Source organism: Haliotis rubra, unplaced genomic scaffold (genome assembly GCF_003918875.1).
Source record: "Haliotis rubra isolate DU_JTF1 unplaced genomic scaffold, ASM391887v1 Scf103, whole genome shotgun sequence".
NCBI lineage: Eukaryota > Metazoa > Mollusca > Gastropoda > Lepetellida > Haliotidae > Haliotis > Haliotis rubra.
The window spans coordinates 236,871-258,574 of record NW_025764926.1 but is presented as its reverse complement, the minus strand read 5'-3'; the positions used below and the strand labels follow the sequence as shown (position 1 = coordinate 258,574).

The following is a 21,704-nucleotide window of genomic DNA, read 5'->3' as shown; positions in this document are numbered from 1 at the left end:
ACATCACAGAACATTGTTGCATGTGTCCAGGATAACATCACAGAACATTGTTGCATGTGTCCAGGATAACATCACAGAACATTGTTGCATGTGTGTCAGGATAACATCACAGAACATTGTTGCATGTGTCCAGGATAACATCACAGAACATTGTTGCATGTGTCAGGATAACATCACAGAACATTGTTGCATGTGTCCAGGATAACATCACAGAACATTGTTGCATGTGTCAGGATAACATCACAGAACATTGTTGCATGTGTCCAGGATAACATCACAGAACATTGTTGCATGTGTCCAGGATAACATCACAGAACATTGTTGCATGTGTCCAGGATAACATCACAGAACATTGTTGCATGTGTCCAGGATAACATCACAGAACATTGTTGCATGTGTCCAGGATAACATCACAGAACATTGTTGCATGTGTCCAGGATAACATCACAGAACATTGTTGCATGTGTCCAGGATAACATCACAGAACATTGTTGCATGTGTCCAGGATAACATCACAGAACATTGTTGCATGTGTCCAGGATATGTGTCACAGAACATTGTTGCATGTGTCCAGGATAACATCACAGAACATTGTTGCATGTGTCCAGGATAACATCACAGAACATTGTTGCATGTGTCCAGGATAACATCACAGAACATTGTTGCATGTGTCCAGGATAACATCACAGAACATTGTTGCATGTGTCCAGGATAACATCACAGAACATTGTTGCATGTGTCCAGGATAACATCACAGAACATTGTTGCATGTGTCCAGGATAACATCACAGAACATTGTTGCATGTGTCCAGGATAACATCACAGAACATTGTTGCATGTGTCCAGGATAACATCACAGAACATTGTTGCATGTGTCCAGGATAACGTCACAGAACATTGTTGCATGTGTCCAGGATAACATCACAGAACATTGTTGCATGTGTCCAGGATAACATCACAGAACATTGTTGCATGTGTCCAGGATAACATCACAGAACATTGTTGCATGTGTCCAGGATAACATCACAGAACATTGTTGCATGTGTCCAGGATAACATCACAGAACATTGTTGCATGTGTCCAGGATAACATCACAGAACATTGTTGCATGTGTCCAGGATAACATCACAGGATAACATCACAGAACATTGTTGCATGTGTCCAGGATAACATCACAGAACATTGTTGCATGTGTCCAGGATAACATCACAGAACATTGTTGCATGTGTCCAGGATAACATCACAGAACATTGTTGCATGTGTCCAGGATAACATCACAGAACATTGTTGCATGTGTCAGGATAACATCACAGAACATTGTTGCATGTGTCCAGGATAACATCACAGAACATTGTTGCATGTGTCCAGGATAACATCACAGAACATTGTTGCATGTGTCCAGGATATTGTTGCATGTGTCCAGGATCACAGAACATTGTTGCATGTGTCCAGGATAACATCACAGAACATTGTTGCATGTGTCCAGGATAATGTGTCCATCACAGAACATTGTTTGTTCCAGGCATGTGTCCAGGATAACATCACAGAACATTGTTGCATGTGTCCAGGATAACATCACAGAACATTGTTGCATGTGTCAGGATAACATCACAGAACATTGTTGCATGTGTCCAGGATAACATCACAGAACATTGTTGCATGTGTCCAGGATAACATCACAGAACATTGTTGCATGTGTCCAGGATAACATCACAGAACATTGTTGCATGTGTCCAGGATAACATCACAGAACATTGTTGCATGTGTCCAGGATAACATCACAGAACATTGTTGCATGTGTCCAGGATAACATCACAGAACATTGTTGCATGTGTCCAGGATAACATCACAGAACATTGTTGCATGTGTCCAGGATAACATCACAGAACATTGTTGCATGTGTCCAGGATAACATCACAGAACATTGTTGCATGTGTCCAGGATAACATCACAGAACATTGTTGCATGTGTCCAGGATAACATCACAGAACATTGTTGCATGTGTCCAGGATAACATCACAGAACATTGTTGCATGTGTCCAGGATAACATCACAGAACATTGTTGCATGTGTCCAGGATAACATCACAGAACATTGTTGCATGTGTCCAGGATAACATCACAGAACATTGTTGCATGTGTCCAGGATAACATCACAGAACATTGTTGCATGTGTCCAGGATAACATCACAGAACATTGTTGCATGTGTCCAGGATAACATCACAGAACATTGTTGCATGTGTCCATTGTTGCATGTGATAACATCACAGAACATTGTTGCATGTGTCCAGGATAACATCACAGAACATTGTTGCATGTGTCCAGGATAACATCACAGAACATTGTTGCATGTGTCCAGGATAACATCACAGAACATTGTTGCATGTGTCCAGGATAACATCACAGAACATTGTTGCATGTGTCCAGGATAACATCACAGAACATTGTTGCATGTGTCCAGGATAACATCACAGAACATTGTTGCATGTGTCCAGGATAACATCACAGAACATTGTTGCATGTGTCCAGGATAACATCACAGAACATTGTTGCATGTGTCCAGGATAACATCACAGAACATTGTTGCATGTGTCCAGGATAACATCACAGAACATTGTTGCATGTGTCCAGGATAACATCACAGAACATTGTTGCATGTGTCCAGGATAACATCACAGAACATTGTTGCATGTGTCCAGGATAACATCACAGAACATTGTTGCATGTGTCCAGGATAACATCACAGAACATTGTTGCATGTGTCCAGGATAACATCACAGAACATTGTTGCATGTGTCCAGGATAACATCACAGAACATTGTTGCATGTGTCCAGGATCCAGGATACATCACAGAACATTGTTGCATGTGTCCAGGATAACATCACAGAACATTGTTGCATGTGTCCAGGATAACATCACAGAACATTGTTGCATGTGTCCAGGATAACATCACAGAACATTGTTGCATGTGTCCAGGATAACATCACAGAACATTGTTGCATGTGTCAGGATAACATCACAGAACATTGTTGTGTGTCCATGATAACATCAGAACAACATGTGTCCAGGATAACATCACAGAACATTGTTGCATGTGTCCAGGATAACATCACAGAACATTGTTGCATGTGTCCAGGATAACATCACAGAACATTGTTGCATGTGGATAACAGGATAACATCATGTGTCCAGATAACATTGTTGCATGTGTCCAGGATAACATCACAGAACATTGTTGCATGTGTCAGGATAACATCACAGACATTGTTGCATGTGTTGCATGAACATTGTGCATGTGTCCAGGATAACATCACAGAACATTGTTGCATGTGTCCAGGATAACATCACAGAACATTGTTGCATGTGTCCAGGATAACATCACAGAACATTGTTGCATGTGTCCAGGATAACATCACAGAACATTGTTGCATGTGTCCAGGATAACATCACACAACATTGTTGCATGTGTCCAGGATAACATCACACAACATTGTTGCACATTGCCAGGGTAACAACTGGTATTAATAAGTACAATGTTGTATGTTGCCAGGATAACTAGCATCACACAACTGTTTCACATTGTCTGGATAACAACTGGTATCACACAACGTTGTTGCTTCAACACAGCACTGGGGGATGCAGCTTTTTGAGAAAGGGAGGGTGCACAGTTAATTTTCATCCGTTTTCACTAGAGTTTCAATGGTCATTTAATAAACTTTCAGGACAAAAGAGGGGTGCACATGCACGTGCATACACGGACGCACGCATGGCAGCGCGCACATACACACACACACACACCACACCACACCACACCACACCACACCACACCACACCACACCACACCACACCACACCACACCACACCACACCACACCACACCACACCACACCACACCACACCACACCACACCACACCACACCACACCACACCACACCACACCACACCACACCACACCACACCACACCACACCGGATCCGCCTAGAGATTCATTATCCAACAGTGTTGTATTTGAGGAATCATCATTGCAACACTATGTCAACTATCTCTATTGTATTGCGCTGTGAAGACTGTTTAACATTGTTTCCTAGATCAGTACCTGGTGATTAAGGGTGTATAACACGAATGATTAATTGAAACACTGTTGTATTGTCCTGTATCTCGCCCTTATCACATGTTGCCATTTAATTGCATCAGCAGCTCTGTTCCATCAACATTTTGACAAGTTCATTGTTTGCTGCAGAACTGGCTATCGATTACAAAATACAATACCAGCTAGAACCTCACTTCATCATGTGCTTCAGATTCTTTTGGTCCTTTCATGCCCATCTTTGGGACAACATGGCTATGGGTAGTCATGGTAACGTGATTTAAACTATGCATAAACTAGTTAATGTTCTAGCACATGGAATAATAGATCTATAACATCTCCTCCCTTCTTAAAAGAATGGTGTTATGGTCATGTAACCATGGTTACGTTGCTGGGTACTTTGTAAACCGCTTCAGTGAACCCATCCTGTTTGTGCTTCTGACTTGAACTGATGTTCTAATCTTCAAGTTTATGTGATTGTCAACCAGCTGAGGTTTATGTCATTGTCAGCCCATGGGGGTGAAGTGATGAGGTGGCCTTGACATTGCAACACAGCAGGGTTGCAGATGGCACACCCTTGACCCCTGCTGACCAAATATTAGCCTATGACTGATGAGCACGCTATGCAAAGCAGCCGTCACAATCAGAGATTTGGACTTAATTTTCTGCCCAACTTGCTGCTGTTATGGAAGTGTTGTGAAAATCCATAGTTTTGTTTTAGTTTAAGCCGCACATCTTAATTGTCACACTCATGCCATTTTCCCACAATGGAACCACCATGTGCTGGTTCAGAGCCATGTACAAGTTAATCCATTAATGGCCTTTGGTAATACTCGCCTTTGTTGGCCCTTTGTAGTCCAAGGAAACTCTTATCTTAACTCACCATTGTGGCACATTCTTTTACCACTTTCCATTAAGGTCGTGCAAGAGTCAGTTCAGTGTAATTCTTTCGTGGATTCTGAGTTTTGTCTCCATGTGGAAGACTAATCTTCCCAGGTCTATATCTATTTCTGTAAATACATCTGATTTTTATATAATTGACTTGTAGCACAATGAGTTTGCTCTTCAGTTGTCATATAAATGTTTCCTGTCAATGGATGGGTTTTTTATTTTTGTGTAAGGTGTTCATGCATACTCAGCTTGGCCTTGGGGTCCCCGAATTTTGTTCTCAAGGATCATTAGTAATATGATGCTCAACGTAATTACTGCTAATTTTGAGCATAATTGTTGATAGTAGTTAGTAGGAAAATGATGGGTTGCACTGTTTGCTAAAGATCCTAAGTAAATATGAAATGTTTCCTGACTGTTTGCTATAATAGTTCGCGAAGTTGATGAAAACAACAGTTTGTGATACTTGTCCAACATTTCAGACACTAAGTTCATTTTTCCAGTAACCTGATAATGGCCTGCTGGTGCTAGCTCACTCATATTTGTAGCATGCATTGTACCTAGCATGCTCAGTAGAAACATGCTGAAGATCGGTTCAAAATGTGGCATGTCGGCCATTGTTACCAGCTGTCTTAGGGCATGTTTTAGGCAATAATTTCCAGTTACACCCAGCAGTTCATGCTGTCCTTCCACACCTACCTGTCAGTCTTATTTCAGGCAGTGCAGCAAGTGCCCACTCATAACAGAATAATGTAATTGTTAAATCGTCCAGATATAATGTTCATACCAACTTACACCTCATGTCAGGATTTACAAAGACAAGATCAGAGTGGGTATTCAGACCCTTATCAGCTGCACATGTCAGTTAAAGTCTCTGAATGGAAAACAGGAATTTCCCAATTTATCATGTTTCTGTTGACTGATGTGACGTATATTTCACTGATAACAGAGTTAAAGGGAAAGAGGGATGCTTGGTTTCACATTTTGGCATTTAATGCAACTTAGAATAGTCTTTGCAGTTTAGAGGTGTGATGATACAGAAATTCCACGATACGATACGTATCATGATATCAATTGGATCGATACAATTTTAACAATTTTAAAGGTATCGATATTTTTATTGTCAGATAAAGTATCACGATTATCGATACTACGATATAACGTCACAGCTCTATTGCAGATACCTTAGAAATTAAGAACATGAGGACTTTTTTTACCCATTTTGTTGCCAAGGACACTTAGATTTGAATACCAGCTAAATATTTGTAGTACATTTTTTAAACGATTTGCCATCAGTCTTTTTCTATGGTAAAATATATATATATCTTTTTGGGGGATATGCTAGTAGTGTTTAATTTTGACTTAGAAAGAACTTTCAATGTATTCCAGATTAATGTGACGTTGTATTGTGTAGCTGTACACAGTTGTATTGACACCAAAAGTGTTTAAATATTAAGTTTCTTTAGACATGATTCTAAAGTTGTCGTGTCTTTATCTTCCAGATGAAACACAGTTCACATTAACCCTGACAGTAACTGATGTGAACGATGCCAATCCAGAGTTTAAAAACAAACCCTATCCATTCCTGACAACTGTGGGGCCCAACACTCCACCCAATGAGAAGGTTTATCGGGTGATTGCCGAGGACCCTGACACAAACGCCAACATCTCCTACAGGCTTGACTCTGGTATGTTTTAGTGGTGGTCGGATTAATTGAGATAATCGAAGATTGGTTGCAGTGACTAAACAACCAAGCGATCAATCATGTTTTCTCATAATCGAACACAAACAAGTTTGGAACACTTGTTAGCATTAACAATATTTTTCACAAGGTTGGTTTTGTCTGCGCCCTTAAATTCACATTTCATAATCACTACAAGCTCGTTCCAAGTCATGATCGAATTTATCTTATGAAAATTATGTTCCTAACATACTAGTAATATCCTTTAAAGATGTGAAATTTGCAAATGCATTTTGTAAAAACTTTAGTCTATTAACAAACATAACAGGAAGATTTCTTAAATGACGCTAACCAATTATTTTAGATGATTGATCGTTTGTGATGAACCAATAATCAATTATAAGATTTTAACCAATTCCCAACACTGGTACGTTTGTTTTTAGAGAACTGACAGCATAGTCACAATATTTAATACCTTTCATACAATACCATGATAATACTGAGCTTTATGGTTATTGTGCTTGGTGTAAGAAATGACTAACAGGATCAGGGTGTCAGGCTCCCAGTCTTGTCAATGCATATTATTGTATCCCTGTTCCATAAAATGATGCATATGATGTAAATCACTGGATTGACTTTTCCAGACTTGCTTATTTAAAGACTACAATGATATAACTGGAATATTACCAAGTGCAGTGTTGAACAACAAAGGAAATGAGCTACTGCAAGATCATTAGCCTGAAAAGTGTAGACATAGAAACTGCTCAGAGCAAACATTTGCTTTATTATTTGTTCTGTTCAGGTTACTAGAGTCAAAAGAAATTTGTGTTCCCTTATTTGATTTCTTGTGTATTTTATCCATTGATAGGTGATTAAATTAGTGGACGAATGGAGTAGATTGCAGACAATCTTGCATCAATGATAAATTGTATGAAAACAAGAATTAATTCATTATAACCTTAGATGTGACACAGTTATCCGTTGTCACTCAGGAGATTGGTGCATTATGTGATGCTTGACAGTAATGAACTAACTGTTTCAACAGGGGGAAATGGCAGATTCTACGTCAGCACTGAGACTGTTCCTTTGGAAGGTACATTCATCAAGGTCGGAAATATCTATACCAAAGGTCAAGGACGATTTGAAGAGGGCCGGGAATTCAACTTGGTTGTGTTTGCCAGTGATGACAATGCCACTCCCCCACAATCGACAATGGCTAATGTTTATGTGAAGGTTGGACTCAGACCCCCACAGTTCTACGAAAACCCATTCAGAGGAACTGTCCGAGAAAACAATGGCATTGATCAAACGTGAGTCTTGAAAACTTCATCTGCTTAGAGTTAACATACATGTATAGTACATGGTACCTCCTGCTTTTGTATCAAGGGAAGTATGGTCCATGGTACCTCCTGCTTTTGTATCCAGGGCAGTACAGTACACGGTATCTCCTGCTTTTGTGTCCTGGGCAGTACAGTACATGGTATCTCCTGCTTTTGTGTCCTGGGCAGTACAGTACATGGTATCTCCTACTTTTGTATTGAGGGCAGTACAGTACACGGTATCTCCTACTTTTGTATTGAGGGCAGTATAGTCCATGGTACCTCCTACTTTTGTATTGAGGGCAGTATAGTCCATGGTACCTCCTACTTTTGTATTGAGGGCAGTATAGTCCATGGTACCTCCTGCTTTTACATTCAGGGCAGTACAGTACATGGTACCTCCTGCTTTTGTATCAAGGGAAGTATGGTCCATGGTACCTCCTGCTTTTGTATCCAGGGCAGTACAGTACATGGTATCTCCTGCTTTTGTGTCCTGGGCAGTACAGTACATGGTATCTCCTGCTTTTGTGTCCTGGGCAGTACAGTACATGGTACCTCCTGCTTTTGTGTCCAGGGCAGTACAGTACATGGTATCTCCTGCTTTTGTGTCCTGGGCAGTACAGTACATGGTATCTCCTGCTTTTGTGTCCTGGGCAGTACAGTACATGGTACCTCCTGCTTTTGTGTCCAGGGCATGGTATCTCCTGCTTTTGTGTCCTGGGCAGTACAGTACATGGTATCTCCTGCTTTTGTGTCCATGGCAGTTTAGTCCGTGGTACCTCCTGCTTTTGTATCTAGGGAAGTACAGTACATGGTACCTCCTACTTTTGTGCCCAGGGCCCAGATTTTCTAAGCTCTCTTAGCGCTAAGAGAGCTTCGAAAATCTAGGCCCAGGGCAGTTTAGTCCATGGTATCTCCTGCTTTTGTATCCAGGGCATTGTCCTGGAGTGAGTGAGTTTAGTTTTTCATGGCACATTTAGCAATATTCAAGCAATATCATGAGCTCGCACATTGTACCCATGTGGGTGATCAAAACAGGATCTTCGGAGTGACAAGCAAAGATTGTAACCACTGGGCTACCCCACCGCCACCATGGTAGTATTGGTACTGGGACTGAACTGAATTGTCCCAACTGATGACAGAGCGTATATCATAATTGTGCTTTACTAAGTTTTCATGTCATTAGAACTGTCACGGTCCAAGAAAATGTCACATCTAATTGGAAGATTGAACCTGGTGACCAGTTATTGGGTATGTTTGTGCTTTCAGGTTAAATGGAGAGTTCAAGGTGGAAGCCCTTGCCTTTCAAGGCAACTCTATCACATATCAGCTGCGTGATGCCACCAACGCCACCTCTGCTCAGTTCTCCATTGATGACAGTGGTGTTGTCAAGACATTGCAAGTACTGGAATTTGATGTGCCACGGGAACAGCGGCCACCGATCTATGAGCTGAATATACTTGCCACAGAGAGCGTCACAAACCTGCAGAGCACTATGAAGGTGGGACAGTAACCAGTGGCAACTGGTAGCCATATTGTGTTTGCCATATTTCAGCTCCATCTTTCAGCTCCATCTTTACTATATAATTAAAAACAGAGCAATTATGACGGTTGAGTAGAATTATTATTTCACATTTATTTTAAATTTTACTCTAAGGACAATAATTCAGAATGATACAATCTATAAGTGATGACATTTTGTATTTTTCCTTATCCTGACTCATGCTCTTTTGCTTGTCTTCTTCTTCTTGCGAACATAGTGGAACACTTGTATCTCCTTAATTGAAGCTCCCTTCAATGTAAAATCACTAATTAGTACTCACCAAGAGTTGCCTCCCTTTGCCCCTGCGCGTGAAAGGCGGCGCCACCCTCTGGCCTCATGCTTCACTCTCTCCTTCTTCGCCCAGTGAGCAGGATGTGAGAGCGCCTGTGTCTCCTTACACACTAAATCCTTTGGTTATTCTTAGTTAGTTACCTCTCCTATAGGTTACTATAGAGGTGTAGCTAGTATCCTTCATTAATATGTATTGATAATTATTCGTATTTCTTCTGTTTATTCACGGGATTTCGTGATTGTTCAGCTAGTTTACGTTGATGAAAATCTGTACTATTTGTAGATTACGTTTTTCTGCGGCTGACCCGCATGTAATATGCCCTAGCTGTACTACGCCTTGTGCGTTTGATTCACGTTGCAGTCTATCTAATTCTGCTTTTAATAAATATCATCTTTGCGTCTTGAGACGTGCAGCAGATAGGTCACGCAAACAAGGGTTAGACATGGCCGATACATCGGAACCCCTAGCCAGTCAGCTTCTGTCGGTCGACCCCCTCCCTTCTGGTGTTCCGCTAGAGTTTCCCTCGGAGGAGGGGCGTGGGATGCAGTCCGCCGCCTCCAAGAAGCGTCCTGCTTCCCCAGACATCCCGTCATCGCAGCCAAAGTCTAAGAGGGCCTCGACATCTACTCAACGCAGACTCCGTACCCCCAGGGCAGCGTCTACCTCCAAGGGAAAGTCTACGAAGTCGTCAAGAACCTTCTCAGCCGAGATTGTTCCAGCCGCTGAACTGGGCCTCTACGATGATCAGCCGATCATCATCCCCGACCTACGCCACAAGAGACCACCGGTGTCGGCAACAGTGACGTCAGCACAGATCGCCATGCAGCCTGATGTGTCTACACCGATGTCGGACGATCTCCCTGAGGGCCCCGTCGCTAACATCGCAGAGAGGGCACCGACTACATCGTCGCAGACCGTCCCAGATGACCTGATGCGGCAAATCATGGTGATGATGGAGGACCACTACAGACTGGAGAGACAACCAGCCCAGGACCTGAGCCTTCGCGAAGGCTCCAACGTAGACGACACCCCAGAGGGACCCCCCGTCAACGTAGCGGCCACGACGAAGCCACCTTCGCGAAGGAAGTCACAGACCACCTCGACGAAGGACCCAGATGTACAGCCTTCGCGAAGGCCTTCGCGAAGGCAGGATAGATCATCACCTACCTCGGCTTCATCCTTAGATGCGGACTCGGACCACCAGACTTCACGCAAGCCTTCGCGAAGGTCAAGTCGTCGTTCCCCAGGACCAGACGCAGAGGAAGCTTCACCATTATCAGGGCACCATTATCAGGGCACCATTATCAGGCTCCAAATCATCTTCGTCCAGAAGGACATCGAGGGATTCCACAAGAGCTTCGCGAAGCTATCAACATTCACCTCACAGTTCTCGCGAAGGTCAACCTTTAGATGCAGATCGTCAGGACGTTCACCAAGACGATCCCCTCGCCATTCTCCATGCCGATCACCTCGCCGTTCACCGCGCCGATCTCATACATCACCACGTCGATCTCCTCGCAGGTCACCACACAAGTCTTCACAGAAGTCCACAGTCAGGTCTCCTTTAACGTCACTCTGTACAGTGGTAGAAGCACATAGTCCACCATCTGAAGAGCATCAACCTCTTATCAGCGATCCCGTGGTAGAAGATGATGGAGGCATCATTTTCTCAGACGCTGAGATACGTTATTGGATGGTTAACAACCTAGACCTTTCTTCACCTTCCAAGAGTGGTAACTCGGCGCATACTTACCTGATGAAGGAGGACGATGCAGACGCCATCACCTTACCTCCGATCGACCCGATTGCTGCGGTGCCACAGAATTTGGACACAGCCTTCCATAAAGCCACGAAAGTTCAAACGCCACACCTACCGCACTTTCACGCTAAGAAGTTTTCAACTCATAATATGGACCCCATCTAGAACGATCAATGAGACTCTTATCACCAGATTTCGTGTCACGACTTCTGAAGATGATAGGATGATCTACTCGGCCCTACTGATGCAAAAGAAGGACCAGCAGTTCCTAACGGATCATCTCACATCAGTCTCAGCAGCGCTAACCTTAGCTCGTCGTCAAGGCCTCCTCGCTACCTGCAGCTGGGGTGAGCAGTTTACAGCTCCACTCTATACAGCCCCCGTGGTCCTCACCATCCATCTTTGACGGAGGAATAGAGAAAGTCTCCAAGGAAGTCACTAAGGATTCTAGAGAAGTCCTTATGATAAAGTCGATGGACACGCTAGCCAGCCTCATCAGGCAGACTTCACAAAGATATTCAGGGAAATCTAAATTCACTGGATTACAGAGAGCACGGGATAGGAAGATGGCCAGCTCCAGGGGAAAAGATTCTTTTCGTCGCCCATATGGCAACTACAGAGGAGGATCAGGAAGAGGCAGGGCACCCAGAGGTTCCCGCAACTATAAACGATGAAAGACAGGTTCGGAACGACTGGAGTCTTCCACCCCCAGCCGTTCCAGTACAACCGTCACAAGTGGGTGGACGCCTTCAACTGCACTGGGAGAACTGGGGAATGTTACAAGACCCTTATGTCTCCAACATTCTTCAACATGGATATCGTATCCCACTACAGGCCACGCCTCCCGCTGACAGTCAACCCTCACAAGTTCGACTTCCAGGCACAACAACTACCAAAGTTAAGAGAGGCTGTTACATCTCTCGTAACAAAGCAGGCCATAGAAGTACTAGATCAAGTAAACGTCGAACCAGGCTTCTACTCCCCAGTTTTCCTAGTACCCAAGAAAAACTCCAAGGAGAAATACAGACTCATTTACAACATGAGCATATTCAACAGAGATTATGTACGCAAACCGCCAACGTTTCGCATGATACATCTACCTCAATTACGGCAGTTAATTCGTCCCATGGATTACATGGCCAGTATAGATCTGCAAGACGCATATCTACACATCCCGATACATCCCGAATCCAGGAAATACCTACGATTTACACTAGACGGGCTGCATTACCAATGGAAAGTACTCCCATTCGGAATATCATCGGCCCCCTGGTTATTCACAAGAATAACTTGAGAGACCTATCGTCACCTATCTACATCGTCTAGGGCTACGCAGTGCGTTCTACCTCGACGACGGGATACAAGTAGATCAAGATCCACAGCGTCTCAAACTACAGTTAAACTACATCATAAAGCTACTAACAGCTAGGATGGTTAGTAAACTTACTCAAGTCGGACCTAGTACCCTCGCAAGATCTGCAATTTCTAGGCATTCGATTTATCACGACTCTCAACCGTATCGTCGTACCAGAAGACCGATGGCTCAAGATCCAACAGACCATTCCTCTAGCCCTACTCTCTCCGTTACCACTACGACATTGGCAGAGCCTGTTGGGTCTCCTCATGTCAGCCCAAGACATGACAGTCAGAGGCAGACTACAGTTACGTCCGTTACAGGTCATCATCAATGCTCATCTCGACGACCTACAACCATTCAGTCTACCGAAACACCTCAGACCTCATCTACTATGGTGGACCAGGAGGTCGAATGTCTGCGAAGGCATTTGTTTAACAGAGCCGGAATTCAAAACCCATCTATATGTAGACGCGTCGCTCCAGGGTTGGGGAGCTCATCTCGCCAACCGGACGGCTTCAGGGTTATGGAAATAAACAGCAAGAAAGCAAGCTCCATATAAACATGTTAGAGATGAAAGCGGTAATCAACGCCATACTTCATTGGAGCACCATTCTACAAAAGACGCATCTGATGATTCATACCGACAACTCGACAGTGGCGTTTTATGTGAACAAACAAGGCTCAACGAGATCACTGAACCTATTGACTTTATGCTTTCAACTGTTCGATCTAATCGACGATCTCAACTTACATGTCAGAGCATGTCACATTCCCGGAGCCAAGAATGTACTAGCAGACGCACTCTCTCGGCCACATCTACCATCACCGACAGAATGGATGCTCCATACAGAAATTTTTGCACAGATTATCAAGCAAATAGGAGCTCCGCTAGTAGATCTATTCGCCACTCGCTTCAACAATCAGCTACGGACATTCGTATCACCAGTCCCGGACCCACAAGCATGGGCAACGGACGCTCTAAGCATATCCTGGGAAGGCCTCAATGCGTACGCGTTTCCGCCGCCAGCGATAATCCCTCAAGTGTTACAGAAAATCAGACAAACACAGAGCCTCCAACTCACTTTGGTCGCGCCCTACTGGCCAGCCAGAACGTGGTTTCCCATTTTAATTCAAGAAATCGGACAACCAACACTAGAGCTACCAAAGCGCTCGAATCTATTAGTACATCCACACACCAAACAGGTGCACGGAAACCCAGAAGTATTCCAACTTCACGTATGGACTGTATTAAAATGTGTTTAAACAAGAGAGGGTATTCAACCAGAGCGGCAAAAGCAGTCACGCTTGCCTTACGCTATTCTACACGTAACTTGTACGACGACAAGTGGCACAGTTTCGAAAATTACGCAGCAAATAAGGGATTTACAGCGGAGAAATGCTACACATCCACAAGTGGCAGATTATTTGTGTTACCTACTCCAAAACAAACATTTAAAAGGCTCGACACTGTCAACATATCTTGCCGCGCTTAGTTCTGTGATAACTATGAGAACGGGTGTCAAGCTAACCAAGACGCCAGAGTTACTGGCCTTACTACGTGCTTTCCGATTGGAAGATCAGAAACGGAAGTTCCACGCCCCAGCTTGGGATCTGAATATAGTGCTCCAACACCTCACAAGTGAGGCTTATGAACCGTTGGAATCGACAACCTTTGAATTTCTCTCACAGAAAACATTATTCCTGTTATCTCTAGCGACGGCAGCCAGGATGTCAGAAATTCACGCTCTAGATTATGAGAGGATACAGTTTGATGACAATCAAAACACAGTGCACCTGGGATTAAGATGGGATTTCAACCCCAAAAATCAATTGCCAGGTCAACCAGACAGATTATTCCATATTCCTGCACTCTCCTCTATTCTCGGATCTCAAGATACACTGTACTTATCTCTATGCCCAGTCAGAGCTCTCAAAATCTATTTACGACGTTCCAAAACAAGGCGACGACTTCTCAAACGATTATTCATCCCCTTATCGGCAACAACTCAGACAGAAGTCTCTCGTACCACCATATCTATATGGATAAGAACTGTCATACTTCGGACCTACAAGGCTGCAGGACTCGACCCTCCAAGAGCATCAAATCCGCATGAGATCAGGGCATTGGCTTCCACACTCGCTCTACATGGTAACTGTTCATTAAATACCATCATGGAAGGCTGCTTTTGGAAATCCGACATGGGGTTTGCTAATCACTATCTGAGAGATATCACCACCGAGGACGTCTCAGGTATTCACCATTTCGGTCCCATGATCCTTGCACAGCAGTTGACAGTCCCTCGTAGACGTTAACACATAGTCTTACGAGATTATTATGTATATTTCATACCAGTATTATCTAGCTTCTAACTCTACGGAGTTTTAGGGCTATTTATATGCTTAGCTTAAGTCTACTCAGCCTTAAGCTTGTACTGATGATTATGTTCAGTTGGATAGCTTCTCCTTGTCGGAGTCGCTTTTATATCTTTATTGCTATTATCATAGTATATTATTATTGTAATACCCCATCTATGGCAATGTATAAACTTATGGTTTATAGTAGAGGAATTATCCTAAGTCAGTGCCATTATGAAGTTCCCGTTAGGGGGTTATTACAGTTATATATATATAAATCACTAATTAATTTTATAAATCCAAAGTATTCTGTTCTTTCCCACCTCCGATTCCGTAGGATTCTACAAGCTAAAGTGCATGAGTCAGGATAAGGAAAAATATGTAATTTTTAGAGTAAAATTGATATTTTATACTTATCCTGACTCATGAGGTAAGCCCTCCCATCCTCCCCACATAACACTTTGGATTTCCCTGTAAATTCAAGTGTTGGGCTCGCTATATCAGGAGAGAGTGAAGCATGAGGCCAGAGGGTGGCGCCGCCTTTCCCGCGCAGGGGCAAAGGGAGGCAACTCTTGGTGAGTACTAATTAGTGATTTTACATTGAAGGGAGCTTCAATTAAGGAGATACAAGTGTTCCACTATGTTCGCAAGAAGAAGAAGACAAGCAAAAGAGCATGAGTCAGGATAAGTATAAAATATCAATTTTACTCTAAAAATTACATATTTCTACAATGTTGAGAATAGTCAAGATAGTTAAGGTGAACTAGGGTTATATTTGTCTTTGTTGTTGTGTTTGTTTTTGTAATAAGTAGAATGTATGTATTCCCTTTTGCAGTTGTTCATTGAAGTCCTTGATGACAACGACAATGCACCAATCTTTGAGCTGTCCCGGTATTCTGCCAGGTTTCCTGAAGATATACCCATAAATATGACAGTACTGGAAGGTTTGTGGTTCCTGTAATCAGTATTCTAAGGCAGTGATTAAATGTGAAATGATTCGCATTTGAGTGAGTGAGTATGGTTTTACTTCGCTTTATCAGTATTCCCGCAATATCATGGCGGGGGATACCAGACATGGGCTTCACACATTGTATCCATGTGAGGAATCAAACCCTAGTCTTTGGCATGATGAGCAAACGCTTAGACCACTAGACTACACCAATGCCCCAAACATTTGAGAACCAAACAACATGAATATAAGTCTTGAATTCATTGTTAAAGAACTTCTGAATTTATGAAAATATGAAATATTGAAAAGTTGTATAAACAATTCCCAATTCGCCCCCAAGGGCAGTTCTATTGAATTCTGGGTAAATGGTTATATTTTGTTTCTAGTGAAGGCAGTTGATGATGACTCAGGGACCAATGCTGAAGTGGTATATTCCATCAATCATGACCATTTCTACGTGGTGACGGAGAACAGAACAGGTCCTGGTGTTGGTGGCATGGAGTATGTCGGTGTCATCAAAGTGAAGCAGTGAGTAGACTTGTTGGAAGTTCTAAAGCGGATCTCCTCTAGCCCTTTTATCCATATGGTGTAAGGCAGACAATTCATTATTCCTACAGTTCATTTGACCAAATAGATGAAGCTTTTAAAACAGGAATTACAATTATAAAAGGAATATGAAAAAAGTAGCTATAACGTTACAAGTTGCAAGTCTTCTTTAGTTAGGGTACTATTCTGGGCACAAAGTTACGGTTTGGCTCCATTCCTGAAGTAATTTAATCGGAACGTTCAAAACACTGTGAATACTTTGTGAAATTGGGACCCAGAATTACACAAGTAAAATGAGGTAAATGAGACATGGAATCTTGGATTTATTTGATTACTTGCCATTTTGAACTTTCCACATTTCTGATTTTTTTGCCCACAGACGCTTGGACTATGATCGTTGCCAGGCCACGTTTACAGCTTCACAGTGACTGCTACAGATAAGGGGTCACCACCAAATAGTGGGACAACTAGTGTCCAAGTGTTCATGACCAATGTCAATGATGAACCACCAGAGATGAGTCTTGAAAACCAGAAGATAGATGTACGTGAAGATGCCAAAGTAGGAGATGCTGTCACTGTCATCCAAGCCATCGATTTGGACAAGGACTCCGTAGAGTTCTACTTCTCTCGTAGGTTCTTCTGCAAGAATTCATATGTTAACACGTAGTATTAATGAGACAGAAATCATTACCTCGGCTTTCAAACCTTTGTTGAACTTACAAAACCTACCACCATTATTTGCTGTGTGAAATTAATAGCTTTCCTGGACAGTGAACCTTTACCCTTCTGTTCAAAATGGCATCGTTATTTCCCAGTTGAGAAACCCCCCCAATCCTTCTTATGAGAAAGTTGTGCAATGTTAAAGGTATGTTAGACTATGTGTGGACAGAATAGTTCCTTTTCTGGCTTTCTTGCTTATTTGCTAACTCTTTGACCTTCTAGCACGAAATACAGACTTCAAGATCTTCAGGATCTTGCCAGCGTCGGGCCTTATCACCCTGTCACAAACTGTGCCTGCTGATGTTGACGAGTACATCTTGAACATCACTGCTTACGATGATGGTAGCTGCTGCGGTGGTTCACCAATCCTGTCCAGTGAAGCCTACCTGAATGTGGAGATCGTGGACATCAACACACACAAGCCGTCCTTCCCACAATGCTCCACCTACAATAATGCTACCATTCTTGAAGGGAAACCTGAAAATACAGATGTTATACGGGTAGGCTGGAATGGTTTTATCTTGATTACTAGTTGTAATGAGTTTTGTTACAGCTGCTGAGATATTCTCAAATGTTGGGAATAACGGATGAAAATCCATGTTTTCCGTGCATGGATGGCATTTTTACGCAGATTTCCGCGGATTTTATTTCAAATTTGATAAATTCGAACCCCCAATTTGATGACACAATATTAAGATTTTAGTTGAAAACAGATTTTTCGGTTTCCATCCCTGTCCTTGTAATGACCCTAATATTAAAGAAGAATGTAGGTCCGTAGCTCAGATACTATTGCAGAAACCCTAACATACTTGAGGACTTGTAATCTCAGACCCACGTCAGTCATGCCTGAAGTATTTTTACTCTCATCTAGGTTCAAGCACAAGACAACGACAGAGGAGAAAATGGCAGAGTCACATACTCCATTCTGAGACCAACTGTAAACCCTACAGTAAACTTTCAAGTAGATGAAGACTCAGGGAATGTCAGAAGTGCTATCACTTTTGATCGTGAAGCAGTGTCGTCCTATACTGTGACAATCAGAGGCGTTGACCAGGGTCGTCCACCACTGGACGGTTACTGTACCTTCACCATCAGCATTGGAGACATCAATGACAACAAACCCGTCTTCGACCTTACAAGCTACACTGCAACAATCAGTCAAACCCTGGAAGTCAATAGATCTATCTTGACCGTCAGAGCTAATGACGATGACCTGGGAATAAATGCAGCAATTGAATATTTCATGGTGGACAGTGATGGTGGTGTTTTCAAAATAGACAAAGAGGCTGGCATTATCGCCCTGAACAAGACATTGGGAGTAGTATGTATCTGTTGTTATTTGGAGTAAAGCAATCTTGTCTGTAACTGATGTTAATCTGGCCTTCGGTCATAAGGCCTGTTGTTACTGCTCAGGTTCAGAGTAATCTTTTTGACCTGTTTTTTCTCAAGATTACACATATTCTGCATTCTGTGTGAAGAAAACCTAAATAAGTCAGTTACAAGAAGTAATAAAGGGTTTGAATTGTTTGATAAGTTCTTACAGGAATAAGTTTCACTAGTAGTAAGTTGGTTTTAAAAAATGCTGAACTATTGTGCACGAAACTGGTTGTAAACACCGGACAGCAAAATTCATTGATCATTGAAATTAGCGCACTTTTTTCTGTTTTTCAATGCTAAGATTGTCTCCACTGAGTAGTGAGAAGTGAATGAACCTAAACATCAGATTATAGTAGTTTGTCTTCAATTATGGAACTTGCGCATATATTGCATGGTTATTGGGGCCTGCCCTCTTATCTTCTATATTTCAGTTACATCATTGATGTATTGGTCAGCTAAAATTTAGAGTCCGAAAATGATCATCCATATCATTATGACTTTTTCAGAAAAATCAATATGACCTGAAAGTCATGGCAAAGGACAAAGGGTCTCCACCTTTGAACAGCACTGTTGACGTGAGGGTACGCGTCATAGACCTCACTAGTCAGCCTCCCACTTGGAACCGTGCGGACTATGATGCTACTCCCTATATGGTGGACGAAACTGCCGAGCCACGCCATGTCATCGCATCCTTCAGTGCCACTTCCAATGTGGATGACCCTACTGTGTCCTTCTCCTTGATTGCTGCCGACGGCAGCCCAGTACAGTCTCTCCCACCGTTCGGTATCAACTCAGGCGGCGGCACAGTCAACCTCACTGTGTTCACCACTACCATGGATTTCAATGTCAAGAACCGATATGAGCTGCGTCTTCGGGTGTCTGTAAGTAGAATCCCTGTTATATATGAGTGTAGTTTCATTGCTTCAAGAGTTTTCGTGTCGAATTCAGAACGACTGATCCACAGTCTCAGTCTTTTGTGCCGTGTGTGAAACTGAGACAAGTCATAGAGAAGTCATACCTGTAAGATTAATCTACATGATTTGATTTGGTTTGAGATGATGTTAAGAGGACCAAATAACCTTGACATAATAGTCACTTTGTCCTCAACCTGTGCTTATTTGATTTAGGTTCTGATATAGTTTTTAAAAACCCAGCAAGAATGTCCAGCAAATTGCAGTCAAAACGAACAAATTCTGGAGTTAATATTCTGTGATGTTAACAGTTGTTGACACTCTATCATGTTTAGTCACGTTTGCTGTGTCCTCAATAGGGATGGGTACAGTGTGTGAAGCCCATTTCTGATGTCCCCCGCCGTAATGTTGCTGGAATATTGCTAAAAGCGGCGTAAAACCAAACTCAGTCAGTCAGTCAATCAGTCCTCAATAGGGGCAGTGGGGTAGTCTAGTGGTTAAGGTGTTGGCCTGTCACGCTGAAGACCTGGGTTTGATTCCCCACATAGGCACAATGTTTGAGGCCCATTTCTGGTGTCCCCCGTCGTGATATTGCTGAAATATTGCTAATTGCAGCGTGAAACTAAACTCACTCACTCACTCACTCCTAAATATTCATGTTCCAAGAGTCGTAATTTGTGTGCGTGTGTGCGTGCTGTAGAACAAGGTGCAATGATTTCACCAAAGATATTTTGGAGTATGTATGACTTGTGTACTATAAATGAAAAGCATTGTTTTTCCTTTCTCAGAATCGTGGTTCAATACCTCTGTCATCTGAAATACATCCTGTTGTGGAACTAAGAGATACAAACAATAAGGTTCCATATTTCCGAGGTTTGGATTCCTCAACAGGATTCTACCCAGGAAGTATTCCAGAAAATTCACCCCCAGGACAGACTGTCATTGAGATAAAAGCTTATGACGATGATCCAACGTATCCCAACAATTTTGTAAGTTTGGAAATACATTAAAACATTTTTCTTGAAGTTAGAGGAAGTGATGTTGCTTAATCATTAAAGAAACTTGAGTAAGGCTTAGATGTTGTTATAATATTAAAGAGACTTTTGTAAGGCTTAGATATTGTTATAATATTAAAGAGACTTTTGTAAGGCTTAGATATTGTTATAATATTAAAGAAAATTGAGTAAGGCTAAGACATTGTTGTAATATTAAAGAGACCTTAGTAAGGTTCAAATATTGTAATAATATTAGTGAAACCACCAAATTACTAAAGTGTATAGTAACAAGGTTAGCATATTGCAACAATGATTGAGACCTCATTCATCTAATGCAACCCTGAAGTCTTACTGGAAACTCCTTTTTTAACTTGATGATATTTTGTTTTAGCTCACCTTTGAGATTGTTCCAAAAGAAAACATCTCTGACAAGTTTGCCATCCGCAAGATTGACGACAACACTGCAGTTCTGACATCCACACACAGCTTTGATCGAGAAGAAAACAGTCAACTGTTTGTTGATGTTAAGGTTTATGATGGTGTAGAATCCTCCCGCCCTGGACACATTCAAGGGCAGCCAAACACAGGTGAGTCCTACTGGTCCTTGTACTTTATTTTATAGAATATTAACATCCACATCCCATATTTGCAGTGAGAGATGATTAACTGCATCAGGTGGTCAACTTGATCCATGTAATAGTATCCAAAATGTGTAGTTTGATGGTCGTGAGGTCAGGATTCCATTATCTGGTCCTTACTCCATTATTGTCAGATATATTGCTAAATATAACGGAGTAGGGTTTGAAGTAACAGACTAACAAACTTTCCCTGAGAAGCAGGGTCAATACCGATTTGAAAACTTTTTTTAGCTCTTGACATTTTCAGAGTGTCCACGACCCATGGATATCCGGATTAGAGTTGATC

The 21,704-nt window shown here is 42.3% G+C and overlaps 1 protein-coding gene across 1 annotated transcript in view; it reads left to right on the top strand.

Annotated features, from left to right (window-relative positions):
• LOC124272554 (neural-cadherin-like) overlaps positions 1-21,704 on the top strand; it is a 72,020-nt gene that overhangs the window by 18,591 nt on the left and 31,725 nt on the right. Inside the window, 11 exon segments of the mRNA XM_046707767.1 lie at positions 6,478-6,663; positions 7,703-7,967; positions 9,246-9,477; positions 16,118-16,226; positions 16,618-16,759; positions 17,195-17,406; positions 17,720-17,997; positions 18,369-18,818; positions 19,381-19,755; positions 20,574-20,774; positions 21,172-21,367. Of these exon segments, the coding sequence (XP_046563723.1) occupies positions 6,478-6,663; positions 7,703-7,967; positions 9,246-9,477; positions 16,118-16,226; positions 16,618-16,759; positions 17,195-17,406; positions 17,720-17,997; positions 18,369-18,818; positions 19,381-19,755; positions 20,574-20,774; positions 21,172-21,367 (2,646 nt within the window).